Source organism: Bos grunniens, chromosome 18 (assembly GCF_055505025.1).
Source record: "Bos grunniens cultivar Pamir isolate PY7600 chromosome 18, Bosgru_T2T1.0, whole genome shotgun sequence".
Classification (NCBI taxonomy): domain Eukaryota; kingdom Metazoa; phylum Chordata; class Mammalia; order Artiodactyla; family Bovidae; genus Bos; species Bos grunniens.
In genome coordinates, this window is record NC_141182.1 from 56,891,884 (window position 1) to 56,918,339 (window position 26,456).

Sequence of the window (26,456 nt, forward strand, 5' to 3'; positions counted from 1 at the left end):
GCAGATACTAAGAATGGTTTTCTAGACCCTATCTTCCCCACCATCCCTACGCGCCCCGCCCCCACCCCCCCACCCCCACCCCCATGCCAGAGTCCTGGCTCAGAGTCCTGGTCCACTTCAAACCCCAGTCCCTTCCTGTCCCTCCGTCCAGGACCTAAGAGTCCAGGCCCTCATCCTCCTTTCTCTGGGATCCAAGAATCTGGACTCCGGGTCGGTTCTGCACCCGGACTCAGGAGTCCAGGCCCCCACCTTCCTCAGAACCCAGGAGTCCCCGCCTGCCGCACATCCTCCCTTAGACCCAGGTGTCGGAAGCCCAGCCCCCCTTCTCCCTGGGGACCTGGCATTCGGCCACCTCTCCTTGTCCAGCTGTTATTTCTCGCCTTTTAAAACACACAGGCGGAATGTGGGGCGGCAGGGGAGGGTGGGGTGGAGAGGCGCGTCTATGCCTCCCGGAGCCTCCTGGGAGTCTCCCGACTCCTTAAAGGCCCCCCCCCCGGGGGGGTCCACCTGTCCTCCCTAGGGCCCATCGGGACACCGCTGCGGTCGGAGGAGCAGGAGGAGGTCCCACGACATGCCTGAGGCAAAACCAGGTGGCTTGGGGGAACTCCTTCCCTCTGTGGAGACGCAGCCCTGTTTTCATTGGGGTCTCCTCCCTCCGTGGGGCCGGGAGAATGGGGTGTCTTCTCCCATTGGGGAGGGGAGCCCTTCCCTGTGTGGGAGGGGAGGGTCCCATACCTGAGTTAGGTGTATGTGTGGAGGGTGATTCCCTTTCCCTTTGTGGTGGTGGGGGTTCCTTTCTCTGCAGGGAGCTGGGGGCTTATCTCTGGGTGCACGTGGAGATTCTCTGTGAACCAGTGTCCCTCTTCCTCCACTGGGATGGAAGTCCTGCGGTTGGAGACTGCAGGGTTTTGGCGGGGTGATTGGGTCCTTTACATTTGAGGATGCGGTCTTCTGGGAAAGGACCTGGGGTCACTTCTGTGAGTGCAGATTGGGACCTTTTTCTTCAGGGAGATGAGGTCCGGTCCTTGCGTGTCTAGTTATTAAGGGTCCCGGTCTGCGTGGTAAGGCGAGTTCTCTGTACAAAGATGAGGGCACCTCCTTTCGATGGGGTGTGGGGCTTCCCGGTATAGGAATTAGGGGACCTTCTCCATACAGAGGCTGGAGAGCCTTTCTCTGTGTACAGTTTTCGGGGCCCTTCTTTGAATGGGACTGGAGAGCATTTTTTTATATGCGAATGGGATGGGGCTTCCTCTCTATGAAGCAGTGAACGGAGGAGATACAAGCCTCCAGAGAGGACCCTTCCTCCTGGGACGTCCAGTCGTTTGGTACCAGGCCAACCAGGCTGAAGGGTGGGTGTCCAGCCCCTCGCTGCAGCTGGGGTCCTGGCGGGCCGGGCGCCAGCAGGCAGGGCGTGTGAAAGATGCTGTGGTCAGCACCAGTATCTGATTTCCAGCCCAGAGGAAGAGCTAATTATACCGTCAAGACCTAAAAGGTCAGAGCTGGGTGGCCCGGGTGGACAAGGCAAGACCTTCCCCGGGGAGGGGAAGGAGAAACCGGATCCACAGACTCTCGGATTAGAGATAAATTTACACCTGGACGGCTGGACTCCAGGATCTGAAGGAGGCGGGGCCCGGGGGCCTGCGCTCCGGGGTTCTGGAAGAGAAGACGGAGCGCGTGCTCAACCGGGAATGTCTTCTGCCTCACAGCGGCCAAAAAGGCCCCAGCGGGCAAAGATGCTGCTGCCAAGCCGGCTCCCAAGGAAGCGACCCCTCAAGAGGCCCCTGCAGCGCCCCCTACAGGTGAGATAGATGGCGCTCCCGCGGGCCGAGCGGAACCTGGCGGCTCATCCGCAGCCTCGCGGGTGGTACCTCCCCGCCCTCTCCTTCGGTCCGTCTTCCCCACAGCTCCGGGGCTGACCGCCCTCCCCTACTCACAGCCCTGCAGGGCTCCCCAGCGCTTCCAAGGCGGAGCCTAGCCCCTCAGCCTGGCCGTCAAGCCTCCAGCAACTGGCCGATCCGTCCGCAAGTCCCGCCCAGCTCTGAACGGCCCCAGCCCGTCCTGACACCTCTCCTACCCTTTTAAAGCCCCGGTTTAAGACCATCCGGATCTCAGATGGGGAAATTGAGGCCCAAACGGGTTGGGGAGTCTGGACACCCACACACCTGAATGACAGTTGGTCTCTCCCAGGTCAGGAAAAGCCATTTTGCCTCCAGGGTCTTTTTGATGCCGAGCAGAAGAAGGTCCCATCATTCGCTCTAAACCCCGCTCCCAAAGTGGCCTGCCTCCCCCTTCCCCGGCCCGCCTCAGACACCCCCGCCATAACCCCGGATCTTATCTCCTGAGCAGAAGCCCCACCCGAAGACCAGTCTCCCACCGCGGAGGAGCCCACCGGCGTTTTCCTGAAGAAGCCAGACTCCGTGTCGGTGGAGACTGGTGAGGGGCGCCTAGGCGAGGAGGGGGTGGGGGTCTGAGGGCTCCTGGGTCTGAGGGAGGTGGGGCCGGAGGCTACCAGCGTCCCAGTCCGCTTTGTAGGGTCTTACGGTTCCTTTGCCACCCCATTCCCCCCTCCTCCCAGGAAAGGATACTGTGATCGTGGCCAAGTTGAATGGGAAAGAGCTGCCGGCCAAACCGGCCGTCAAGTGGTTCAAGGGGAAGTGGTTGGAGCTGGGCAGCAAGAGCGGTGCCCGATTCTCCTTCAAGGAGTCCCACGACGCCGCCAGCAATGTGAGGACCCCATGGGGAGGCGAGGGCGTGGGGGGCAGGGCTGGAGGTTGTGCGGGGCAAGAGGGGGAGAATGTTCCCGTAGGAGCAGGCTGCATTTGGGCACGGGGTGTGCATGCCCCCGAGAGCTCTCAGGGTCAGGGATGTGGGCCCCCAGAGGTCAAGATTGTCCAGGCATGGGAGGAGACAGCTGGCCCTTCCTGGGAGAACTTGGAGAGTGGTGAGGTGGGCTGTAGGGGCATGGGGTGGCACCGAGGGTCATCGCATGCACTGGCACCCCTGGCCTGGCCCCCAGGTGTACACGATAGAGCTGCACATCACGAAGGTGGTACTGGGGGACCGCGGGGATTACCGCATAGAGGTCAAAGCCAAGGACTTCTGTGACAGCTGTGCCTTCAACATCGATGTGGAGGGTATGCTGGTGGGGGTGGGGGCCAAGGGTCTTGGGTCTGGGTAAGGGGGCGGATCTGCTAGCCAGGTGTAGGGATAGAGTGTAGAGGTGGGGGTGAGGTGGGCACTGGTTTTTGGCGGATGGAGCACAGAGGCAGGGATCAGGGTATTCAAACCTGGAAGGGAAGTGAAAGTATTAGTTGCTCAGTTGTGTCTGACCCTTTGTGACCCCGTGGACGGTAGCCCGCCAGGCTCCTCCATCCATGGGCTTCTCCAGGCAGGAATACTGGAGTGGGTTGCTATTTCTTTCTCCAGGGGATCTTCCCGATTCAGGGATTGTACCTGGGTCTTCTGCATTGCAGGCAGACGCTTTACCACTTGAGCCACCAAGGAAGCCATTCAAAATTGGGGAGAGAGTCTACCATCCTAGAGCCTGTTGAGGTGTAGATTTGGGGGTGAAAAGGTTCAGGGTTTGGAGATGTGCATGTGAGGCTTAGGAGGTGAGTTATGTAGATTCCAGGGTCACAACATACAGGCTTGAGAGAGTGGTAGTAAGGGTTTGAGAAGTGAGAGTGTCCCAAGTTTTGTTTTTCAAATGTATTTTCCATTTTATTGTCTATTGTTTATTTCATGTGAGTCTAAGGGTGAATGGGTTGAGGGTGGGGGTGTACAGGATTGATGGGAAGTTACACAGCTTTGGGGGCATGTGTGTGGAGCTCTGAGGGTGTACAGATTTTGAGGAGTCTTCAGCTCAGGTGGTGGGGGAGCTTAAATATGGAGGGCACAGGTGCTGAGGTTGCGCCCACCTGGGGAGAAGGCTCAGCTGGGGGATACAGGCTGCTGAGAGAGGGTGGTTCATGGCAGGGAAATGAGTCTACAAGCAGAGGGTGTCCACGTCTGATAGAGAGGGTGTGCTGGCCCACGAGATGGAGGGAAAGGGGCCTGGGTGAGGTTGTACAGGCCTGGAGGAGGCTGTGCAGGCCTGGAGGGAGGGGCACTCTTGGTCTTAGATCAGGCTTTGCCTCCAAGCTCATCCTCTCTTCCCCCATCACCCCTCCCCAGCGCCCCGTCAGGACTCCGCTGGGCAGAGTCTAGAGAGCTTCAAGCGATCGTAAGTGACCCTGGACCCTGGGAAGCAGCAGGGGTGTGACCTGGTGCCAAGGACCATGGGAGGGTCTCCCTTGGGGGGCAGCTGTGGGAGACGGGGAGGATCAGGGAAGCCTAGGAGTGGGGATCCAGGGTGAGCCTGAGAGTTGGGACTTTAATGAGGTCCACACTCCCTTTCAATGGCCACAGGGGTGAAGCAAAGTCAGACACTGCGGGTGAGCTGGATTTCAGTGGACTGTTGAAGAAGAGGTGAGTCCACTCTGTCTGGCATGGAACGGGGAGATGGGGGCTGAAGGAGGAGAAAGATGGTGGGTGAGGTTCCCCTGCCCCCCTTGCTTCTCCACTGCTATCCTGGGACTCCACTCCACTTCCATCTACCCACCCCCTACCACCCTGCCACCTGTCCATCCACCCATCCACCCACACCTGTACCTTCAACCCCACCCAATCAATCATCTGCCCATCAGTTTGCTTGCCTACCCACCCTCTAAGCCATCACCCTCACATCTACCTTCCTGTCCACTCAGGCTCTGATTCACCTATTCATCCACCTGTCCACTCACCTCCCCACCAGTCCATTCATTCATCCAGCCATCCAACCGGCTACTTATCTATCCATCTACTAATCAACCTTCCCACTCATCAGTCTGCCCACTGCTCTGTTCATCCAACCAGCTACCTATTTATCCACCGACGAATCCACTTATCCACCTACATACCCATTGCCCATTCCTCTGCCCACATATCCATTCATCTACTCACCATCTTCCCGTCTGTCCACCCATGCATTGGCCATTACACTCAGCCCCCCATTCATTGACCCATTCATTCATCCTTCACCCACCGACTCCATCCTCCACTTCCCCACCTATTGAGGCATCTGTCTATCCACCCTTCCACCATCCATCATCTACCCTACATCCACCTTCCCATTTGTGACTCTATCTGCACCAGCATCTCTCTTTCAACTGAGTCCAACATCTTATCCACCCATCCTAACTCATTTACCTCCTCATCTAGCCAGGCCTCCCTCTATCAACTGTTCAGCTCTTCAATGGCACATGCATCTGCCAGATCACTCCGTTAGGCTCATCTATGTGCTGTATGCTTAATCGCTCAGTCATGTCCTACTCTTTGCGACCCCATGGACTGTAGCCCACCAGGCTCCTCTGTCCATGGGATTTTCCCAGGCAAGAATACTGGAGTGGGTTGCCATTTCCTTCTCCAAGACTCATCTGTATGCAATTGCTATTGTGTAGGTAAAAAAAAGATTGAATATTGGCCATTTTATATAATTCAACATGATGCTTGTCCAGTCACTCAGTTATTCATTATCTGCTGGTCCATATATCCATCCTTCCATTCACTCATCAATCCCCATAATGAAATCCCCAACAATTCTACCTACTAATAGATTTATCTGTTTGTCTTTACCCAGACATCCATCTTCCCAGCCATCTTCCATCAACACGTTCACCCAGCCAGCTCGTCCCGACTCACTCAGCCGTTCTCCATCAACCCATCCACCTATCTTAATGCCATCCATTCTCTGCCAATCCACCCATCCATTGACCTGTTCATCCATCAGCCTAACCATCCATGGACCTCTCCACCCAGTATCAGTCCCCCATTTAATGCTCTGCACATCAATCCAGATAGTCACATGTCCCCAAATTTGCCCACTCATCTGTCCTTCATTTGTTCCATTCCCTTCCTTCCTTCTTTCCAGAAATCTACTCACTCTCTCACTCATCAAACATCTTCTGAGGCCTCCTGTCTACCAGGCCCTGAGCTGAGATCAGGGGAGAGAGAGAAGTTTGACTGGTTCCCTGATGTTGGGTCGCTCATTGCCTTGGGAAGATGGGTCTGGTCCAGCAGACACGGACACAGACCAGGACTGTTTAGTGTGGTCGGAGAGACGGTCCCACGAGGGCCTTGTGAGAGCCCAGAGTGAGGGCAACTGCTATCCTGAGAGTATAGGGAGTGCCTCTGGAGGAGGGAACTCTGGTGCTAGGTCTTGTGGGATGAAGGGCAGGGGGAGAGGTCATCCAGGCAGGGAAACATTTTGTGCAAAGGCTCAGGGAGGCAGGAGCAAGTCCAGAGCATTCAGGAAAAGGCAAGCAGGGTGGTTTGGGTAGTGGGGGGAGTGGGGATGGGTCAGAGGGTGAGGTTGTGATTGCGAGGCTGAGAAGCTGGGGTTTCCTTCTTAGAGCAGTGGGGAGCCACGGAGGAGTTTTGAATAGAGAAAGGATGGCATCTGATGTAAGGGTTCAGAAATAGCCCTCGGGGGCCAAGGAGGGAACAGACTAGAGGGGAAGAGATGGGATGAGGTCAGGAGGCCAGGGAGGAAGGAGGCTGGGCGATGGACCAGGTGGGACAGGATAAGGAATAACAGGCACAGAGAGGGCAAGTGACACAGAAAGTGGGAGGAGGAGGCAGGGGGAGACCCTCACCTCCTCACTCCCCTGGTGCCCCCGACCTGTTCTCCCCACCTTCAGGCAGGTGGTTGAGGAGGAGAAGAAAAAGAAGAAAGATGATGATGACCTCGGCATCCCGCCAGAGATTTGGGAGCTCCTGAAAGGGGCAAAGAAGAGCGAGTATGAGAGGATCGCCTTCCAGTACGGCATCACTGACCTCCGGGGCATGCTGAAGCGGCTCAAGAAGGCCAAGGTCGAGGTCAAGAAGAGCGCAGGTCAGTGCTGGTCTGAGGGGAGAAGGGCCCTCCCCACGGGGACTCCAGCATTGTGGGCAGCCAATGGTCGGACCCTGGACTTATCTTTGGGAGGTCCCACTCTGAGAAGTAACAGAGAGCCCTGTTCTCAGGGGCCTCCAAGTTCATAAGAGGGTTTTTGACCTTGGTGGTCTGGGGAGGGAGCCTTGATGGCTCAGAGCACTGAGAACATCTCAGCTCCGTCCCACTCGCATCCCTCCATCTCCAGCCTTCACAAAGAAGCTGGATCCAGCCTACCAAGTGGACAGAGGCAACAAGATCAAGCTGGTGGTAGAAATCAGCGACCCAGACCTTCCCCTCAAGTGGTTCAAGAACGGCCAGGAAATCAAACCAAGTAGCAAGTATGTGTCGGGGGTAGAGCCCAGGTTGGGGGGAATCCAAGTCCCAGAGAGAGGAAGAGTCCAGAAATAAGACTGGCTACTCTTAACCCAGAAAGGGCACTCCTTCATCCATATGAAAAGTACAGATATTGATACCTGGGTAGAAAAATAGACAAAGGCAGTGAAGAACAGGAATTCAGTTAGAAGAAACCCAAATGGCTGATACACTAAGTACATATTCGACCTTGCAAACACAAACACCATCACCTATAATAATAACACAAACAAAAACAGTGGTCTTGGGACTTCCCTGGTGGTTTAGGGGTTAATACTTCGCCTTCTGCTGCAAGGGGTGTGGGTTCGGATCCCTGGTAGGGGAGCTAAGTTCCCACATGCCTCAGGGCTAGGAAACCAGAAAACAAAACAAAAAGCAGTGGTCTTTCTGCTCTCCAGTTGGACAGAGACTTTAGAAAATGATAAAACCTAGTGCTGGAGAAGACACAGGAAAACTGGCCCACAGATGGTGGTGGTGGGGATGTATATTGGCAAATCTCCAGAAGGGTAGTGTGTTCACTTTTAGATTGTCCAATGCTAGGTATTTTTCCTAAGGGCCTAATCATGGTTATGCATATTTAGCTGCAGGGATGTTCACTGGATCGTTTGCTGCTGTAGCAAAAAATGGAAAACAACCAAAGCATACAATTCCATATTAAAGTGCTGTGCTGTCACTAAAAAAGATTCTAAAGTTGACACTAACATGGGAAGCTGTTGAAGGCTAGTGTTATGTGCAGAAGAAGAGCTCTCATTTCTGCTACACAAAATGTAAATCTATGTATAGATTTTATATAAAAAGATCAAAAAGACAGAGGTCAAAATGTTTGTAGCAAGTATCTCTTGGCAGAACAATTATGGAGATGGGTTCTACTTTTATTAATTTTCCCTTGGCTGTGTTTTGTACATTTCTCATCATGAGCATTTGGGATGTGATGAAAAGTTATGTTAATTAAGATGCAGGTTAACTTGCTATAACGAAGCGTCCCCAGAACACGGTAGTTTAGAGAGAAAGATGATGTTTCTAGCTGATTGATCTAGATCCAGGTTCCACATTTTTGGCTACACAATTTCTTATGGTCTTGTCCTCATCTGCATGATTGAAACTGGGTCATGGGCACAATTGTATCTATCAGATAGGAAGAGAGAAGGAGAGAAGTCTAGAACAAGCATCACAAAATTAGGGATAACCTAGCAGTTATGCCCATCTCCTCCACTCACATTCTGTTGGTCCAAGCTCAGCAGTGTGGCCATCCTAGCTGCAAAGGAGTCTGGGAAATGTAGTCCTTTAGGCGGGTTGCTGTGTGCCGCTGCTAAATGGAAGAAGGTCGATATGCGTGGACAGTTAGCGTTTCTGCTGTGGTTTTTAAAATACTAGAACTTGGACCATCAACCCCTTTCCCACACAACTTGGCTCTGAGAGTGAATGGTTTGTCCTGAGAATAGATGGGTGAATGGAGGATCCCCTCCGTGCCCTGGGTTGAGCTGAGACTTTTGCACCAGATACGTGTTTGAGAATGTCGGTAAGAAGCGAATCCTCACCATCAACAAGTGCACGCTGGCGGACGATGCTGCTTATGAGGTCGTCGTCAAAGACGAGAAGTGTTTCACCGAGCTCTTCGTCAAAGGTGAGGCCGAGATTTGGGCGTGAGCTTGGGCAGTGGGGCTACTGGCCTCTTGTGGGGCTACCAGGAGACTACTGACCCCTCTCTCCCAATGCCCACAGAATCCTGAGTCTTTAAAAAAACATTTTATTTTGTATTGAGATATAGCAGATTAACAAACAATGTTGTAATAGCTTCAGGTGAACAGTGAAGGGACTCAGCCTTACGTGTACATGCATCCATTCTCCCCCAAACTCCCCTGCCATCCAGGCTACCACATAACATTGAGCAGAGTTCCATGTACTATTCAGTAGGTCCTTCTCGGTTATCCATTTTAAATACAGCAGTGTGGACATGTCCATCCCAAACTCCCTAACTATTCCTGCTCCCCATCCTTCCCCCTGGGAACCATACGTTTGTTCTCTAAGTCTGTGAGTCTCTTTCTAGAACCCCCAGTCTTGATTGTCACACCCCTGGAGGACCAGCAGGTGTTTGTTGGCGATCGGGTAGAAATGGCAGTGGAGGTGTCAGAAGAGGGTGCCCAAGTCATGTGGTAAGTGACTCTTGACCCCTGATCTCCATACGGATGCCCACAGTGTCTTCGTCTCAGCTTCTGTCTTTAGGATCTCTCTTGAAGGCTTCAGACCTTTACTCAGGTTTCTGGGAGACCTCAGCCTTTCCCTATAAATCCTGATCGTCACTCATGACCTCTTCCTGAAACTTCTGACCTCTGCTCTTCCAGGTCTTTTTCCGGACCCTTGCTGTTTCTGATTCACTAAATTATTTATTCACCCATTCAACCAATTATCCGTCATTTGGTCCATTCACTCATGTATCCATCCATCCATCTGTCTGTCCATTTATCTACCCTGCATCCATCCATCCCCCTATTCATCTCACTGATTCAGCCATCCATCTCATCCATCCACCCGCTCACCCATCTATCCATCCATTTATCCATTCTTACATCTATTCCCCCATCCAGCAAGTATTTATAGAGCACCTACTGTGTGATGGCACACTTCAAAGTACTGGAGGTAAAATGGGGAGAAAATATATCAACATGGCTTCTGCCCTTATGCAGTTTATGATCTGGCAAATTGCTGGGGCATGGTGTGTGTGTATGTGTGTGTGTGTATGTATTGGAGACAGATAGAGGCATTAATCAAGTCATCACACAAATAATTATCACAGTTCTATTTTGACAAGTATATCAGAGGAGCAATAACTGATGCTGTAACCATTTTTAAATAGGAGAGAGGGACTCAGGAGGTCAGGGAAGGCTTCTTGGAGGAGGTGACAATTGAGCTGATATTCAAATGATGAGGAAGTAGAAGTGAGGTGGGAGGAGTGGCCCAGGCAGGGAAGCACCATTTTCTGAGGCCATGATATCTGCCATATCTCGGTGACCCTGAACTTCCTCTATACTCTGACCTCTACTGTGACCTCATTTTCTGCCTCCTGACCTCCAACGAAGTCCTGTGGCCTGTGACCACTTCTTCCTGTTTTTCTCCTCTGACCTGTGACCCATCTACTCTAGACCTCTGTCAACCTTTCTCTCGCCTCCTTTTCTTGATTTCCCTTCTGACCCCCGATTCTTGCTCAGGACTGTCTGACCCCTGACTCACCTCTGACATCCAGACTCTGGGCCAAACGGATTCCTCACTTCCCCCTCCCCCCAGGCTGAAAGACGGCGTGGAACTGACTCGGGAGGATTCCTTCAAGGCCAGGTACCGCCTCAAGAAGGATGGGAAGCGTCACATCCTCATCTACTCGGAAGTGACCATGGAGGATAAGGGGCACTACCAGGTCATGACCAATGGCGGCCAGTGTGAGGCGGAGCTCATCGTGGAAGGTACGGGGCCTCCCGGGGGATGGGGCAGGGGCCGCACTGCGAGTTCTTCAACACACAGCTCCGAGGTGCCCAAGCCCCAAGTCTTGGCGCTCTCCCTGACTCCTTTGCCTCCTACCCTACATGCGATTCACCAGCAGATCCTGGGGGCTCCACCTTCAAAGGATATTTTGAATCTGACAATTTCCTTCCACTTCCGTTGCCCACACCTGGCCCAGGTCTCCATCCCTTTATGCCTGGACTGGTGCAGTAGTCTCTACATTGTTCGTTCTGTTTGTTCACTTGTGCCCCCACCTCCATGCCAGCCAGAGCAATCCTTGTAAAATGTCAGAGGATGGAAACGGGACACATTCTGTGGTCTAGCTCACGGGATAGGACCCATGTCAATTTCTGGTGCAGATGACTACATTTACAAGAGATGTCACCACCCCCACCCCGACTCCTGTGAGCCTGTAATTCTTTTTTTTTTTTTTTTAAATATTTTTATTTTATTTATCCTGCTGCACTGGGTCTTCATGGTCACATGCGGGATCTTTAGTTGTGGCGTGTGAACTCTAGTTGCAGCATGTGGGATCTAGTTTCCTGACCAGGGATCGAACATGGGGCCCCTGAATTGGAAGCATGGAGTCTTAGCCACTGAGTCACCAGGGGAGTCCCCTGTAATTCTTAAAACCAAAAAACCTTGAGTCATTGATAGGCCAGATAAAAGATGATATATCCATCTGTAGCCATAAAAAGAACTCTGTTGATTTGGAAGGGTTTCCAACATATATTGTTAGGTGAAGAAGCAAATATGCCGCTATTTGTATGGAAGGGAAAGAGGAAGGAAGGGAGAGAGGGAAGGAGGGAGGAAAGAAAAGAAAGAAGGAAAGGAAGGAAGAAAGAAAAGAGGGAAGGGAAGGAAGGAGGAAAGAAACTGTATGCACATCTTTGCTTTTACGGCTGTGAGCTGGCTATAATGTATTTGGAGATTGCATAGAGCCCTGTACAGTTGGCGGTGGGGAGGTGAGCAATCTCCCCCTCTATATTTACATCCTCTTATCATTTTATTTTTTTCATAACTGTATTTATTTATATTTTTTGGGCTGTGCGGGTCTTCACTGCTGCGTGGGCTCTTCTCTACTTGCAGTGCGCGGGCTTCTCACTGTGGTGGCTTCTCCTGTTGCAGAGCACAGGCTCGAGGATGTAAGGGCCTCAGTAGTCGTGGCTCCCGGGCTCTAGAGCACAGGCTCAGTAGTCGTGGGGCATGGGCTTGGTTGCTCCACGGCATGCAGGATCCTCCCAGACCAGGGATTGAACCTGTGTCCTCGCATTGGCAGGCAGCCTCCCCACCACTGAGCCACCAGGGAAGCCCCTATCATTTTATTTTTAAGCCATACAAATGCATTGTTTTATTTAAAAAATTAAAACTAAAAAAAAAAAAAAGTAAGTCAGACCCCAGCCATCTTGGCAACACTTTCCACCTCCCTCAGAGTCAATGCAGAGCCTTGTCTGTGGCCCTCAGGGTCTGACCCTGCCTGCTTCATCTCCCTTGTCTGCCTCCCTCACTCCGCGCCAGCCTGCTGGCTATTTTCCAAGTTGATAAGCCTGCTTTCTTGTGCCTGCTTTCCTGGGGGCCTTCTGCAGCCTCCCTGCCTTCCCCCAGGCCTCGTCTCTCCCTCTTGTTGTTATTGTTCAGTCGTTAAGTCACGTCTGACCTGCAGCATGCCAGGCTTCCCTGTCCTCCGGTATCTCCTGGGGTTTGCTCAAATTCAGGTCCACTGAGTCGATGATGCCATCCAAGCAACCGTCACTCCCTCCAGTTTTTGGTTTATGTGTTTTCCGTTCAGTATCTGTTTCCCCACTAGAACGTGAGCTCGTGAAACCTACAGGTTTTTTTTCTGGGTTGTTTCATGGCTGGGTCCCCGGAGCCGGGGACTGTGCTTGGCCCATAGTGGGTGCTGGCGAATCCCTGCGTGGACAGACTGGACCTTGATGACCCCATCTCCTTCCCTCCCCGTCCAGAGAAACAGCTGGAAGTCCTGCAGGACATTGCGGACCTGACGGTGAAGGCCTCGGAACAGGCCGTGTTCAAATGTGAGGTGTCCGATGAGAAGGTCACGGGCAAGTGGTACAAGAACGGGGTGGAGGTGCGGCCCAGCAAACGGATCACCATCTCCCACACGGGGAGGTACGGAGTGCGCTGTGCACGTGGCCCGCAGACCCTGCGGTTTCAAAGAACAAGGGTTTAGGGAATTCCCTGGTGGTCCAGTGGTTAGGACCCGGTGCTTTCCCTGCAGTGGCTTGGATTCAGTCCCTGGTTGGGGTACTGATATCCCACAGGCTGTGTGGTGCGGCCAAAAGAAAAAGAACAGGAGTTTATTTCATTGTGAGTCTCAGGCATGGCTGGAGGCTGGCTGATCTCGGATAGCCATCATCCTGGACTCGCTCAGGGTCTCAGCTAGGATAGCTGGGCTGCTCCCGTCTGGTCCGTGGCACCTCTCATCCCCCAGGAGGCTGGTCCTGGCATATTCCTGTGGCCGACACAGGTGTCCCACGAGAGAGCAGAAGCGAACAGGGCCTCTGAGTGCCTTGCGCTGTCCCTGTGTCGCTTCTACCATGTCCTATGGGACAAAAGAGGTCACAACCTGCGAGCTCTCCTTGCAGGGGTTACCACTCCAGGGAGGGAAATCTGTGGCCGTGTTTGCAGTCGGCTTTGGCAGGGAAGGGATTTCCCTGGTGATTAATCACTTCCCAGTGATTAAGACTCTGTGCTTTCAATGCAGGAGACACAGGTTCGATCCCTGGTTGGGGAACTAAGATCCCACATGCCATGTGATGCAGCAAAAACATTAAAAGAAAAAAAAAGGGGGGGAACTACTTTGGAGGGGAGGGTGTCTAGCTAGGGAAACGGGACGGGAATTCAAAACATAGCATGTGGATGCCTGACATCGACACCTGGTAATCTGTAGGGTGCCGGGTGCCGAGTGCCGCCGTGCCGCCCGCGGAACACTGTGTCCCTGTGGGTCTCCCGACAGCAGCTTTGGGCAGAACGTAGCCTTTCTCTGGGTTCTGTGTAAGGACTGCTGCGTGCTGGTGGTGTCAGCAAGGGCGAGAGTCAACGCTAACGCGTTACGGAGTGCTGGAGAGTCTTCTGAATGCTTTACAGCAACCCCCTCGTAGACTGTCAACATTACCCCTGCTTCATAGGTGAAGAATCAGGGGCAGGGAGAGGCTAAGTGACTTGCCCAAGGTCACACAGCTAGTAAGGAGCAGAGTGGGATTGGGTTCCAGTTACTAGCGTTGCGTTGGGCACGTGGATTGTGCCGTGGAGCGTGTTTCTCCGCGGTGGTCCCCAGGACGACCTAGGCTGACCTCTGCCCTGCCCTCCCCTAGGTTCCACAAGCTGGTGATTGATGACGTCCGGCCCGAGGATGAGGGAGACTACACGTTTGTGCCCGATGGCTATGCCCTGTCCCTCTCGGCCAAGCTCAAATTCCTGGGTGCGGGTGCCTCTGGGTTTCCCACCTCCCCTGGGGATCTCAGATGCCCCTCTTCAGGATTGAGTTGCCCTAACTGTACATTGGGGGGTGGTAGAGGGTAGGTGGGATGTCGTGGGCCTGAATCCACCCCCACCCCCAGGTCCCAGGGTGACGCCAGGCTCTCCCCTCTGCCTCCAGGGTGTGATGGGGGGATGAGGGGCCCCATAGACCTAACCATCTGGTCTTCTTCATCCTCCAGAAATCAAGGTGGAGTATGTCCCCAAGCAAGGTAAGGACCAGGGGCTGCTATGGTCTTTAAGCAGGAGGAGGAGGGGCTGGGGGCTGGACCCCTGGGTCAGAGGGAGGAGGGGCTGGGGGCTGGACCCCTGGGTCAGAGGGAGGAGGGGCTGGGGGCTGGACCCCTGGGTCTGAGGGAGGAGGGGCCGGGGGCTGGATCCTGGGTCTGAGGGAGGAGGGGCCAGGGGCTAGACTCCTGGGTCTTCAGGAGGAAGGGCTGGGGTCTGGATCCTGGGTCTGAGAGAGGAGGGGCTGGGGGCTGGACCCCTGGGTCTGAGTCAGGAGGGGCTGGGGTCTGGATCCTGGGTCTGAGGGAGGAGGGGCTGGGGGCTGGACTCCTGGGTCAGAGGGAGGAGGGGCTGGGGGCCTGGACTCCTGGGTCTGAGGGAGGAGGGGCTGGGGGCCTGGACCCCTGGGTCTGAGGGGGGAGGGGCTGGGGGCCTGGACCCCTGGGTCTGAGGGGGGAGGGGCTGGGGGTCCTGACCCCCAGGTCTGAGCGGGGAGGGGCTGGGGGTCTGGATCCTGGGTCTGAGGGAAGAGGGAGCTGGGGGTCCTGACCCCCAGGTCTGAGCGGGGAGGGGCTGGGGGTCTGGATCCTGGGTCTGAGGGAAGAGGGAGCTGGGGGCCTGGACCGCTGGTTCTCTATGGCTGTTGGAACCCAGCTTCCCAGGAGGTCCTCTGGAGGGGTTAGGAGGCCTAGCTGTCCACTCCCAAGTTGCCCAGACTCTCTCCTCTGCCACCAGAGCCACCCAAAATCCACCTGGACTGCTCTGGGCAGACCTCGGAAAATGCTATCGTGGTCGTGGCCGGAAACAAGCTGAGGATGGACGTGTCCATCACAGGGGAGCCCCGGCCTGTTGCCACCTGGATGAAGGAGGATGAGGTGTGGTGCGGCCTCCCCAGTGCCTTGACCTCTCCCTCTCAGCCCTGCTGGGTGGCTTTAGGCAAGCTGGTTCCCCTCTCTGAGCTTCGCTCTCATTGTCTGTAAAATGAGTACGATTCCTTCTTCAGAGAGATGAAGACTGGAGATTATATTTGTTCATCACATGGTACTGGCCCAGCACATGATGGGTACTCCATCTATCCACCCATCCATTAACCCGTTAATCCATCAGTCAATCCAGCCATTCATCAACTCATCCATCTAACTATCTTTCATTAATTGATTAATTCATTCAACAATCAACTCATTTGTCCACTTATCCATGAATTAGTCCACTTATCCATCTATCCACCCATCCATCTATGCGTGCATATGAATATTTTCATCTTGTATGTTCCAGGCCCTGAGACAGTTCAGTTTTTCTTCTCGCCTCTGGGCTTCAGTTTCCTCTTCTGTAAAATGGAGAGACTTGACTCAGTCTTCATTCATTCCTTCACTCAGCAAAGTTCCCCCCCTTCCCCCGCCCCGAGGTTCCCTCTATGCCAGGTTCTGTGCTCAGGCACTGAGGATACAACCAGGAATCACACGTAACCCCTGCCTTCCTGGAGCCTTCACTTGAGGAGAGAGGCAGACCGGTGCCCAGCGAGTCACAGTCCAGGGTGATTAGGGCTGAGATAAAGGGAGGTACTGGAAACTATGAGGATTCAGGGGCTGGGGCACCCCTTCCTGAGGGTGTCCAAGCTGAGGGTATCCAAGAGGGCTTCCCAGGAGAGGTGACTTCTGGGTGGGTTCTAGAGGATGGGTAATGATATAGCAGGTCGAGAAGTGGGTCAGGGCATTGCACGCCCCAGGGATCAGCTTTGTAACATCTTGGAGATGAGACGGTCTGGTGTGTTTAATGAAGGGTGGTGTTTGCTGGAGGGAGAGGAGGGCGAGGGGGTGGTGATGAGGCTGGGGGCGGGCCCACCGGGTCCTCTGCGGCTGGGTCCACGGGGAGCCCCTGCAGACTGCTGAGCAGCGCAGGGGCAGAGGCCGATCTGGGTCTGGAGAGAAGTGGACGGAGGCCACCTGGCGGTTGTGTTCAGGTGTTCACAGGCACCGAGGGCAGGGTCCGCATCGAGCAGCGAGGCGACATCAGCAGCTTCGTGATCGAGAGCGCAGAGCGAGGCGACGAGGGTCGCTACACCATCAAGGTCACCAATCCCGTGGGCGAGGACGTGGCCTCCATCTTACTGAAGGTTGTGGGTAAGCGCGGGGGTCCCAGGGGCTGAGCCAGGGGGTGGTCCCCCAAGGCCCCGAGGGGTCCTCTGACCATCCTGCCTGGACCCCGCCCCCTGCCCTGCCCAGATGTCCCAGACCCCCCGGAGGCGGTGCGTGTCACGTCGGTTGGAGAGGACTGGGCCGTCCTGGTCTGGGAGCCCCCCAAGTACGACGGGGGACGGCCGGTCACTGGTGAGTGCCTGTCTTCCAAAGGTCCATGACCGCTGACCTCCCCCGCTCCCCGACTTCTCCTTGACCTCCAAGAGTCCTCAGCAGCCTCAGTGACCACCCTTGGAGACGTGGTTTTCCGTCTTCAGCATCTCACCATCCCCTTTGCCTTCCCGTCGTCCTTTCCTCCTGGCTTTCGCTAACAGCCGAGGATTTTCCGTGACTCCTGACTCCCTGATTCATGACCTGTGACCCTTCTCAATCCCTGGCCCTACGTGGGTGACCTCTAACTGCTCTGTGACCCTAACATTCATGGCCTCAGACCTCTCTGGGTCATGTGACCTTCTGCTGCGCCCTTGATTGCCCCCCGACTGACCTGTGACCCCAGGCCTCCCCATGACTGCCTACACTTCTCTCTGCCTTGGGGGGCTTCCAGGATACCTCCTGGAGCGGAAGAAGAAAGGCTCCCAGCGCTGGATGAAGCTGAACTTCGAGGTCTTCACGGAGACCACCTACGAGTCCACCAACATGATCGAGGGCATCCTCTACGAGATGCGAGTCTTTGCCGTCAACGTCATCGGGGTCTCCCAGCCCAGCATGAACACCAAGCCCTTCATGCCTATTGGTGATGCCTCTCTGCACCCTCCCCGAGTCCCTGCCCACCCCTGACCCATGCCCCACCTGTCACTGATCTCGGACCCTACATCCAGGCCTTGCAGTCTCTCAACTCTGCTGACTTCTGCCCCATCTCATCCAACAACTCAAGACTTTGACCCCCCAGCCCCACGCACCCTTCTGACCTCTTCCCCACCCAGTACATTCTCCACTCACGTTTATGATCCTGGACTCCATGCTGTCTCCCGAATGTGTCCTTGACCTCTGATCTACCACGCTAATACTTATCCCTGCCCTTGGAGACCTCACGATCCCTGGATCCCTGGTTTTCGAGACCAGCAATGCCACATCCTTGCTTGCTGACCTCTGAGTCACCATATGGACCCCTTTCCTGACCAGAGACTCCAGCTCTGACCCCTGAGTCCTCATTGACGCCACCCCCTTTCCCTGAAATCTTACAGCGCCCACGAGTGAACCGCAACACCTGACTGTGGAGGACGTGACCGACACCACCACCACCCTCAAGTGGCGGCCCCCAGATAAGATCGGGGCGGGCGGCATCGATGGGTACCTGATCGAGTACTGCGTGGAGGGCTGTGAGTCACCCTGTCTGGCCTGGTGGGGGGCAGTGACGCAGGCAGAGCCCCAGTGGGCGTCCAGGCTGGGACTGCTCATGGGGCAGATCTCTGGCGTCGTGAGCCACCCTTCTGTCTGTGCTTGCTCCAGTCCCGGATGGGATGGGTCAAGCCAGGCCCCCAGTGACCAGCTTGTCCTCTGTCCCTCCCTCTCTCCTTACCCACTTCCTTTCTTCCTCTCCTACACACATTCTCTGTACAGCAATACCTTTTACGCATCCTCCAAATGTTTATTGTCCTTCCTCAATTCTATTTATCCATTCATCTACCCACCCACCCAACCTTCCATCCATCCATCCATCCATCCAAGTACTTATCTGCTCCCTACACCCCCTTCTCCTCTGTTCTATCTATTTATCCATTCATCTGCCCATCCCACCAATCTTTCATCCTTCCTTTCTTCTTTTCCTCCCTTATTTCTCCCTCCTTCCTTTCCTTCTCTCTCTCCCTCTCCCTTCCTTCTCTCCTCCCTTCTTTCCTTCCTCTTCACTACCCAGTCATCCATCCAGCCATCTCTCTATCTATCTGAAAACTGTTTGGATCATCCAGCTATCTACCCAACCAGTTACATATTTTTCATCCTTATATCTATCTCTTCGCCACTTTCTTCTCTCCCTCCCTGCTTTCCATCCCTCTGTTTGCCTACAGGACCATTTAACCGTCTAACAATCTATTGTCTATATGTCCATCCATCTATCCATCCATGCATCCATCCATATTTCCACACATCTCGCCCTCCAACCTTCACTGAACAAACTGAGCCGTCTTTGGCGTCAATGGCTCCGTGACTCCACGACAGGCCCAGTGCTTGGGCTCTGGGGATGTCTCCAACGTGGTCCTCTCACAGGGAAGACAGTGACGCCATATCCCAGACCTTAAGTCAGACAGATGTAGGTTCCAGTCCTGGCCCTACCCTACACTTTTTAACTGTGTGACCTTGGGCAAATCTCAGCCTCTGCTTCCTCATCTAAAAATGGCAAAGCCAGTTCCCACCTTGATGGGATGCAGTGATGACCGCATCCGGGGATGCACGTGAATGATGGATGCTTGGACTCTGGTCAGTTTCTTCCCTTTCTCTTTCCAGTGCTCTTTGCTCCACTCTCCCCTTGGCCTCCCCTTCCCCATCTGTGTTTCAGAATCTACTTTGTTAGAGTTCACCCTGTCAACTCTTGGTCTGATCCATATTAGCTCACCAACCCATGGCAAAGAAACCAAGATGGAAAGTCACCTATTACAGAGGCAGGAAATCCGAGGGGGCCCTCTCTAACTACCACTCCCAAGTCTTTACCCTCTCTGACCCTCAGTTTCCTCACCTCTAAAATGGGGATAACTGCGGAGGCAGTAATTAATGAACTAACAGTAATCAGCTCCGACTTGGTCCTGAGACAAGCTCAAGAAATGTCAGCTGCAGTTAGGCATTGCGGTGGGGCCCCGAGGCACTGAAGGGACACAGACCAGAGGGGGCCCCTAGGAAGGTCCTGAAGGAGGCTCCCCAGCCTGGCTCCTCTCTCATAGCTGATGAGTGGATCCCTGCTAACACAGAACCCGTGGAGCGCTGCGGCTTCACTGTGAAGAATCTCCCCACAGGAGCCAAAATCACCTTCCGCGTGGTTGGGGTCAACATCGCAGGCCGCAGCCAGCCGGCCACCCTGGCCCAGCCGGTCACCATCCGGGAGATTGTGGGTGAGCACCTCCTGACCCCTCGACCCTGCGCTCCGAAAGACCAAGCTGGTGTGGTCACTAGGGCCACCCGCTCGTCTCCCCTGGTCTCTGTGCCTCCGTGGGACGTCCCCCCGCACCCTCCTCTGGCACTGAGCCCCTCCCTGGGTTTGTACCCTCAGAGCAACCCAAAATCCGGCTACCCCGCCACCTCCGCCAGACTTATGTCCGCAAAGTCGGGGAGCATCTCAACCTGGTCATCCCCTTCCAGGTACGTCGAGCTGCGGGTGGGTGGTGTGGGGGGGGGCGCGGAGCGGGGCGCAGGGGTGAGGAGGGGTCAGCTCCTGCGGGTCAGACCCAGGCTGACCCACGCGCCCCACCCCGCCCCTCCCCGGGCAGGGAAAGCCGCGGCCGCAGGTGGTGTGGACCAAGGGCGGGGCGCCCATAGACACCTCGCACGTGCACGTGCGCACCAGCGACTTCGACACGGTGTTCTTCGTGCGCCAGGCGGCCCGCTCCGACTCCGGGGAGTACGAGCTCACGGTGCAGATCGAGAATATGAAGGACACGGCCACCGTCTGCATCCGGGTTGTGGGTGCGCGGCCCGCGGGCGGGGAGGGGAGGGGAGGAGAGGAGAATGAGCCCGGACGCGGGAAAGTGGAGAAGTTGGACCGGAGGAGGGTGGGACAGAAGGGGAGGAAATGCCTGCGGGATGCCGGGGGAGGGGAACCTGAGACCCGCCAAGGGTGGGGTGGGCGGGCGGCCCAGAGGAGTGAGGCGCCGGACATTTAGAGATGCTTGGGCTGACTTCTAACAGCCCACCCATCCTCCAGAAAAGGCAGGGCCCCCGCAGAATGTGATGGTGAAGGAGGTGTGGGGTACCAACGCGCTGGTGGAGTGGCAGCCCCCCAAGGATGACGGCAACAGTGAGATCACCGGGTATTTTGTCCAGAAAGCCGACAAGAAAACCATGGTGAGCGAGGGGCCAGGGGCGGTGTGAGGGTAAGGGGAGAAAAGCTAGGGAGATTGTTACAGCAGACTTCCCATTTCCCAGCTGCGGAAAACTGAGGCACTGAGAGATCCGGGAGAATGGGCCGGAGGCCGCGAGGAAAGACTTTTTAGCTGAGATTTAGTGCATAATAGTTTTTTTTTTTTTTTTTTGGCCGCACCATGTGGCTTGTGGGATCTTATTTTCCTGACCAGAGATTGAACTTGGGCCACAGCAGTGAAATCGTTGAGTCTTAACCACTAGGCCACCAGGGGAACTCTAATAGGTTTTCTTTTTCTTTCTATTGAGGTAAAATTCACCTAACGAAAATTCCCAGGTGGTGCTAATAGTAAAGAACCCACCTGCCAAGGCAGGAGATGTAAGAGACTCCAGTTCGATCCCTGGGTTGGGAAGATCCCCTGGAGAAGGGCATGACAACCCACTCCAGTATTCTTGCCTGGAGAATCCCCATGGACAGAGGAGCCTGGCGGGCTACAGTCCATGGATGGGGTCGCAAAGAATCGGACATGCCTGAAACAACTTAGCATGCATACATTTTTAAGTGGGATTTCCCATCTTCCCAATGTTGTGCAACCACCCCCTCTATTTCATTCCAAGACATTTCCATCACCTGGAACAGAAACCCCGTGTCCATCAAGCAGTCCCTCCTCTTCCCCCCCACACAGCCCCTGGCAGCCCCCCATCTGCATCCTGTCTCTGTGGATTTGCCCATCCCGGACATCGCATCTGGACATGGTCACACGCTGTGAGCCCTTGTGTCTGGCTCCTTTCAACTCAACATCATGTTTTCCAGGTTCATCCATGTTGTAGCTGGTATCTGTGCTTCAGTGCTTTTCGTGGCTGAGTGCCATGTTCATTTGGTTAGTTTTGGCCATACCACTTGGCTTGCGGAATCTTGGTTCCCCAACCAGGGATGGAACCTGTTCCCCGCTGCAGTGGAAGCATAGAGTCCTAACCACTGGACCGCCAGGGAATTCCCCTACCAGTCCCTGGCTGGAACGGACCGTGTTTTGCTTGTCCGTTCAGCCGCTGAGGGGCACCCGGGTTGCTCCCGCCTCCCTCTGGCTGTGAACAGGGCTGCTGGGAAGGGCAGGTTCTGTGAGCGAGGCGTCTGCTTTCCTGACGCTCTTCCTGGGTCCGTGTCCCTGACCCTCCCGGTCCCTCCCTGTCCCCCACGCTGCAGGAGTGGTTCACAGTTTATGAGCGCAACCGGCACACCTCCTGCACCGTGTCCGATCTCATCATGGGCAACGAGTACTATTTCCGAGTTTACAGCGAAAACGTCTGTGGGCTCAGCGACTTGCCTGGCGTTTCCAAGAACACAGCCCGGATCGTCAAGACAGGTCTGGCCACCCCCACCGGCTCAGGGCCAGTCCTGGTCCCCCATCTCTCTCTGGGTTTGTTTTTTTTTTTTGGAGTATAGTTGACATATGGTGTGTTTGTTTCAGGTGTAGAGCCAAGTGATTCCGTTCTACATATACACATATTCATCATTTTTCAGAGTCTTTTCCTACGCAGGTTATTACAGAATATTGAGTAGCATTCTCTATACTATACAATAGGGCCTTGTTGGTTATCTGTCATATACATAGCCTCTCTGGGGTTTGCACTTGACTCCTCTGATCATCCCCCTCCTGGACTCAGAGTTGATGGCACCTGGTGCTGGAGGAGAGGTGGTCGGAGACAGTCAGGGTTAGTCCCCTCACAGGTGCATCTCCCCTCCCCCAGGTATGACCCTCAAATTGCCCGAGTACAAGGAGCACGACTTCCGAACGCCCCCCAAGTTCCTGACGCCTCTACCTGACCGGGTGGTGGTGGCTGGTTATGCTGCAGCTCTCAACTGTGCCGTGAGAGGCCACCCGAAGGTGCTGTGTGTGTGTGTGTAACCCTGGAGGAACATCTTCACCTTCCAAGGTGAAGCCTCCTTGCCTTCCCACCGATGGGCTTCTCCTCCCTGAGTTCTCTCTCGTCTGCTCATGGGATTTACTTTTAGTGAAAAGTGTTTCCTTTGTTTGTATTTGTTAATTTCGTCTGTGCCACATGGCATGGGGGGGATCCTAGCTTCCCAAACCAGGAATTGAACCTGTGCCCCTTGCAGTGGTAGTGCGGAGTCTGAACCACTGGACCACCAGGGAAGCCCCAGGATTTGCTTGCTTTTCACCCGCTTCCTGTCTCTCTCCTCTAGCCAGAGCACAAATCTCAGCTCGTTACACTCCGACTTCCCTCAAAAACAGGAATTTTGGGGTGGAGGGGTTCTAACACTTCAAGGCCCTGTCCAGTTTCCAGGCTGCTGTCTGGGAATGCTGATACTTGCAGTCTTTAACTCCCAAGGGCCCACCTAGACCAGGGGCTGCAAACTATGGCCCTCAGGCCAAATCTGCCTGCCACTGCTTTCTTGAAATAAGATTTTTTAATCCTTTTTCTTTTCCTTTTGTTATTGGAACATGGCTGTTCACACTGGTTTGTGTGTTGTCTCTGGCCCAGAGACCATAGAGCTCAGGAAGCCTAAATCATTGACTGCCTGACCCTTTTGACACATTTTGCCGTCTCCTGGTCTAACTCCAGTTTTTAGCATCAGCCCCAGTAGGCCTACCATGGATTTCATCACTGCTGTTTACTGTTTTATTCACTAACTCCATTTATTCATTCATTCCCCTACTGATTCATTTATTTATTCAGTTCATTCATTCACTTCATTTGCTTATTTACATCATTCATTCTTTCAACACACATATTTCAGAGACTTTCTATGTGCTGGTGAATTGAACAAGGAGTTCCTCTATATTGGGGAAGATGGCCATTCCTTTGAAGTCACATGTGCGTGCGTGCTAAGTCACTTTAGTCATTTCTGACTCTTTGCAACCTTATGGACTGTAGCCTGCTAAGTTCCTCTGTCCATGGGATTCTCCAAGCAAGAATATGGGAATGGGGGCTTCCCTGGGGGCTTGGATGGTAAAGAATACCGGAGTGGGTTCCCATGCCCTCTCCCAGGGGATTTTCCCAACCCAGGCTCTGAACCCAGATCTCTTACATCTCCTGGGTTGGCTGGCAGGTTCTTTACCACTAGTGCCACCTGGTTGACAATGAAATGACAAAGGGTGGGGACTTCCCTGGTGGTCCAATGGGCTAAGAATCCACCTTACAATTCAGGGTAGGAGGATTCGATCCCTGGTTGGGGGACTAAGGTCCCACCTGCCAAGGAGGAACTGAGCCTGCGCTCCGAAACAAGAGTCCGCGTATCACAGCAAAAGATCCCGCATGATGCAACTAAGACCCAAGGCAGCCAAATCAATCAATTACTTAAGAAAATTAGAAAGCGTGGAGGGTCTGCTAGGGAAACGCAGGCAGTCGTGAGAGTGTAAAGTAGGCATTCCTGTTCCAGTCTAGGGCCCGGAAGTGACGTGGGAGCGGAGACCTCAAAGGCAGGCAGGTGCTGTTCCGGGGCCTGACCGGTCGGAGGAACTGCAAGGCTGCCCATGGGTTGGACAGAGAGAGGGAGGGGGCGGGAGGTGAGGGAAGAGGACCGATGGGGCCAAATCACATAGGCCCTGTGGGCCACCACAACGGGGAGCTCTTGCTCTTACAGAAGAGGAGACTGGGGGTCAGAGAGAAGTGACCCAGCCATGATCAGCCAGTCAAAATAAGGGGGTGGGAGAGCCAAAAGGAGACTCCACACTGCCTCCCAAGGCCCCGTTGTGCCAACGCGCAGGGGACCCTCCATCATGCGGCTTCCTTGTCTGCTCCACTCAACAGCCCAAGGTGGTCTGGATGAAGAACAAGATGGAGATCCGCGAAGATCCCAAGTTCCTGATGACTAACCAGCAGGGGGTCCTGACGCTGAACATCCGCCGTCCCTCCCCCTTCGACTCGGGGACTTACTCGTGTCGGGCTGTCAACGAGCTGGGGGAGGCCCTGGCCGAGTGCAAGCTGGAAGTCCGAGGTGAGCCTGGGGGTGGGGGGGCCTTATGCTCCACCCACCTGACCCTCATCCACAAAGCTGATGGTGCGGGGCAGACCTGCGCCCTCTAGGAGTACGATTGGGAAGCTGATTCAGGCCCCAGCAGGGACACTGCCAGGTAGGGGGGACAGAGGCAGCACAGGGTGTTGGGGGTGGGGTGGCACCTGACCCCGCCTGGGCAGGAGTCTGAGGTTCTCCAGAGGAGCTGAAGGACAAATAAGAGGTGAATGAGGATGCGAAGAGCTTAGCAAATGATCACTAAGGCTTCCGGTGTAGCTGGGGAGGTGTGTGGACACAGCATCGAAACCGTCATGGGCAGTGGCAGAGGACCGGGGCGAGGGGTGGCCGGGAGAGCCCGGAAGACAGCCCCCTTCCACGGCCTGTCCCCAAGCTCTGTGCCTCCCGTCCCTGCCTCTCTGCCCCACAGCCTCAGCCTCCTTTGTCCTCTTCCTGCTGAATTCCACCCCAGCCTCCTACCCCGCCTCGTCTCTTTCCAGTTCCACCTCCAGGCCCTAGAGGGCGCTCTGTACCCACGGCTGACCTGCGCACAGCCCTCCTAGGGCTCCCCCAGCGGCCCTGGGACCCTTCAGCCTGGTGTCAGAGTCCTGAATCTGCCACCCCAGCCCCTCTCCAGCCTCAGGTCCCCCCTCCTGGCGCCCCCCGTTTTCCAGCCACACTGAACATGGGGGTTGGACAAACCAGCTGTGCTTTCTCCTGCCCCTGGGACTTTGCACATGCCATTGCCTCTCCCACCTCGGGCTTCCATCCAACAGACATCCCCCAGTCAAGACTTGATGGGGAGGCCGCTCACCAAGTCCCCTCAGAGGCGGCCGACTTTCACATGGGCCTCCAGGGTACCTCCCCGGCCGTGACGCCCCCGGCTCTGATGACAGCCCAGCAGACAAGGGACCACTCTCCACGCACCTCCTGCCTGTCATTTTAAAGCACCGCCCTGCCCAGCCGACCCAGTTCCTAGGGTTCTGCTGTCCCCTTATCAACTATTGAATCCGCTCAGAAATATGCCTTCTTCAGGATTCCAGTGAGGGCTGGCCTCTAGCAGCTGCTCAGAAGTCAGAACATGCCAGCTTGGGGTTTAAAACTACAGGAATCAAGGGCTGGATGAAGTTGGGTTAACCTGGTGTCCAGCTGGGTGGGGAAGGGAAAACTTGACCCCCCCCCCCCGCTGGCCAAGCGAATCTAAAGGGCAGAGGCTAGGCAGGGGCGGGGGGCACAGGAATTCTTACCACCCTCTTCTCTTTCCCCCCAACAGTGCCACAGTGAAGCTCTGTCCTCCACCTAACAAGATGACTGACTGGCTGCTGAGCCCTAACCCAGACCTTCCCAGACACGTTTCCCTTTCCCGAATTATAAGTGAGAAATAGTCTTGTCTTGACACCCGTGTGTCTGTCCTTCTTGAGTCTGTGGCCCGGCCTTCCTCCTCCCGGAGGTTTAGTCACCTGATTGTGGGCGGTGGGGCAGCCAGGTTGGAATGGCAACCACCACCGCGAGGCAGCCCTGGTGAAGCAGACCATGTTGAGGCCGCCATCTTGGAACAGCTACTTTAGGGAGGCTACCATGTTGCTTCCCTTGTGGCTCAGCTGGTAAAGAACCTGCCTGCGATATGGGAGACCTGGGTTCGAACCCTGGGTTGGGAAGATCCCCTGGAGAAGGGAAAGGCTACCCACTCCAGTATTCTGGCCTGGAGAATTCCATGGACTAAGTCCATGGGGTCGCA

The 26,456-nt window shown here is 54.9% G+C and overlaps 1 protein-coding gene across 2 annotated transcripts; it reads left to right on the forward strand.

Moving 5' to 3' along the window:
- The first annotated feature begins 509 nt into the window (after nucleotides 1–509).
- MYBPC2 (myosin binding protein C2) lies at nucleotides 510–26,114 on the forward strand. 2 transcript variants are annotated; one of them, XM_086353744.1, is made up of 28 exons: nucleotides 510–590; nucleotides 1,707–1,799; nucleotides 2,347–2,433; nucleotides 2,576–2,724; nucleotides 3,017–3,134; nucleotides 4,174–4,222; nucleotides 4,408–4,467; nucleotides 6,717–6,910; nucleotides 7,158–7,290; nucleotides 8,824–8,948; nucleotides 9,372–9,477; nucleotides 10,607–10,779; nucleotides 12,781–12,946; nucleotides 14,152–14,258; nucleotides 14,497–14,526; nucleotides 15,278–15,417; nucleotides 16,503–16,662; nucleotides 16,765–16,869; nucleotides 17,282–17,470; nucleotides 17,922–18,056; nucleotides 19,611–19,778; nucleotides 19,937–20,025; nucleotides 20,154–20,349; nucleotides 20,588–20,727; nucleotides 21,947–22,106; nucleotides 22,492–22,628; nucleotides 24,517–24,703; nucleotides 25,992–26,114. In XM_086353744.1, exons 1-28 carry the CDS (start codon nucleotides 572–574, stop codon nucleotides 26,000–26,002), a joined length of 3,426 nt encoding a protein of 1,141 aa, XP_086209870.1. In that variant the 5' UTR covers nucleotides 510–571; the 3' UTR covers nucleotides 26,003–26,114. The 2 variants fall into 2 exon arrangements, with proteins under 2 accessions (XP_086209870.1, XP_086209871.1); XM_086353745.1 differs by lacking the exons at nucleotides 21,947–22,106; nucleotides 22,492–22,628; nucleotides 24,517–24,703; nucleotides 25,992–26,114 and adding an exon at nucleotides 21,361–21,588.
- Nucleotides 26,115–26,456: the final 342 nt, after the last annotated feature.

Bases quoted from the DNA above. Each gene is read 5' to 3' on its own strand.
- MYBPC2 (XM_086353744.1), top strand. The intron at 8,949-9,371 runs GTGAGGCCGAGA...GTCTCTTTCTAG, and splicing joins CACCGAGCTCTTCGTCAAAG to AACCCCCAGTCTTGATTGTC. The intron at 14,527-15,277 runs GTAAGGACCAGG...CTCTGCCACCAG, and splicing joins GGAGTATGTCCCCAAGCAAG to AGCCACCCAAAATCCACCTG.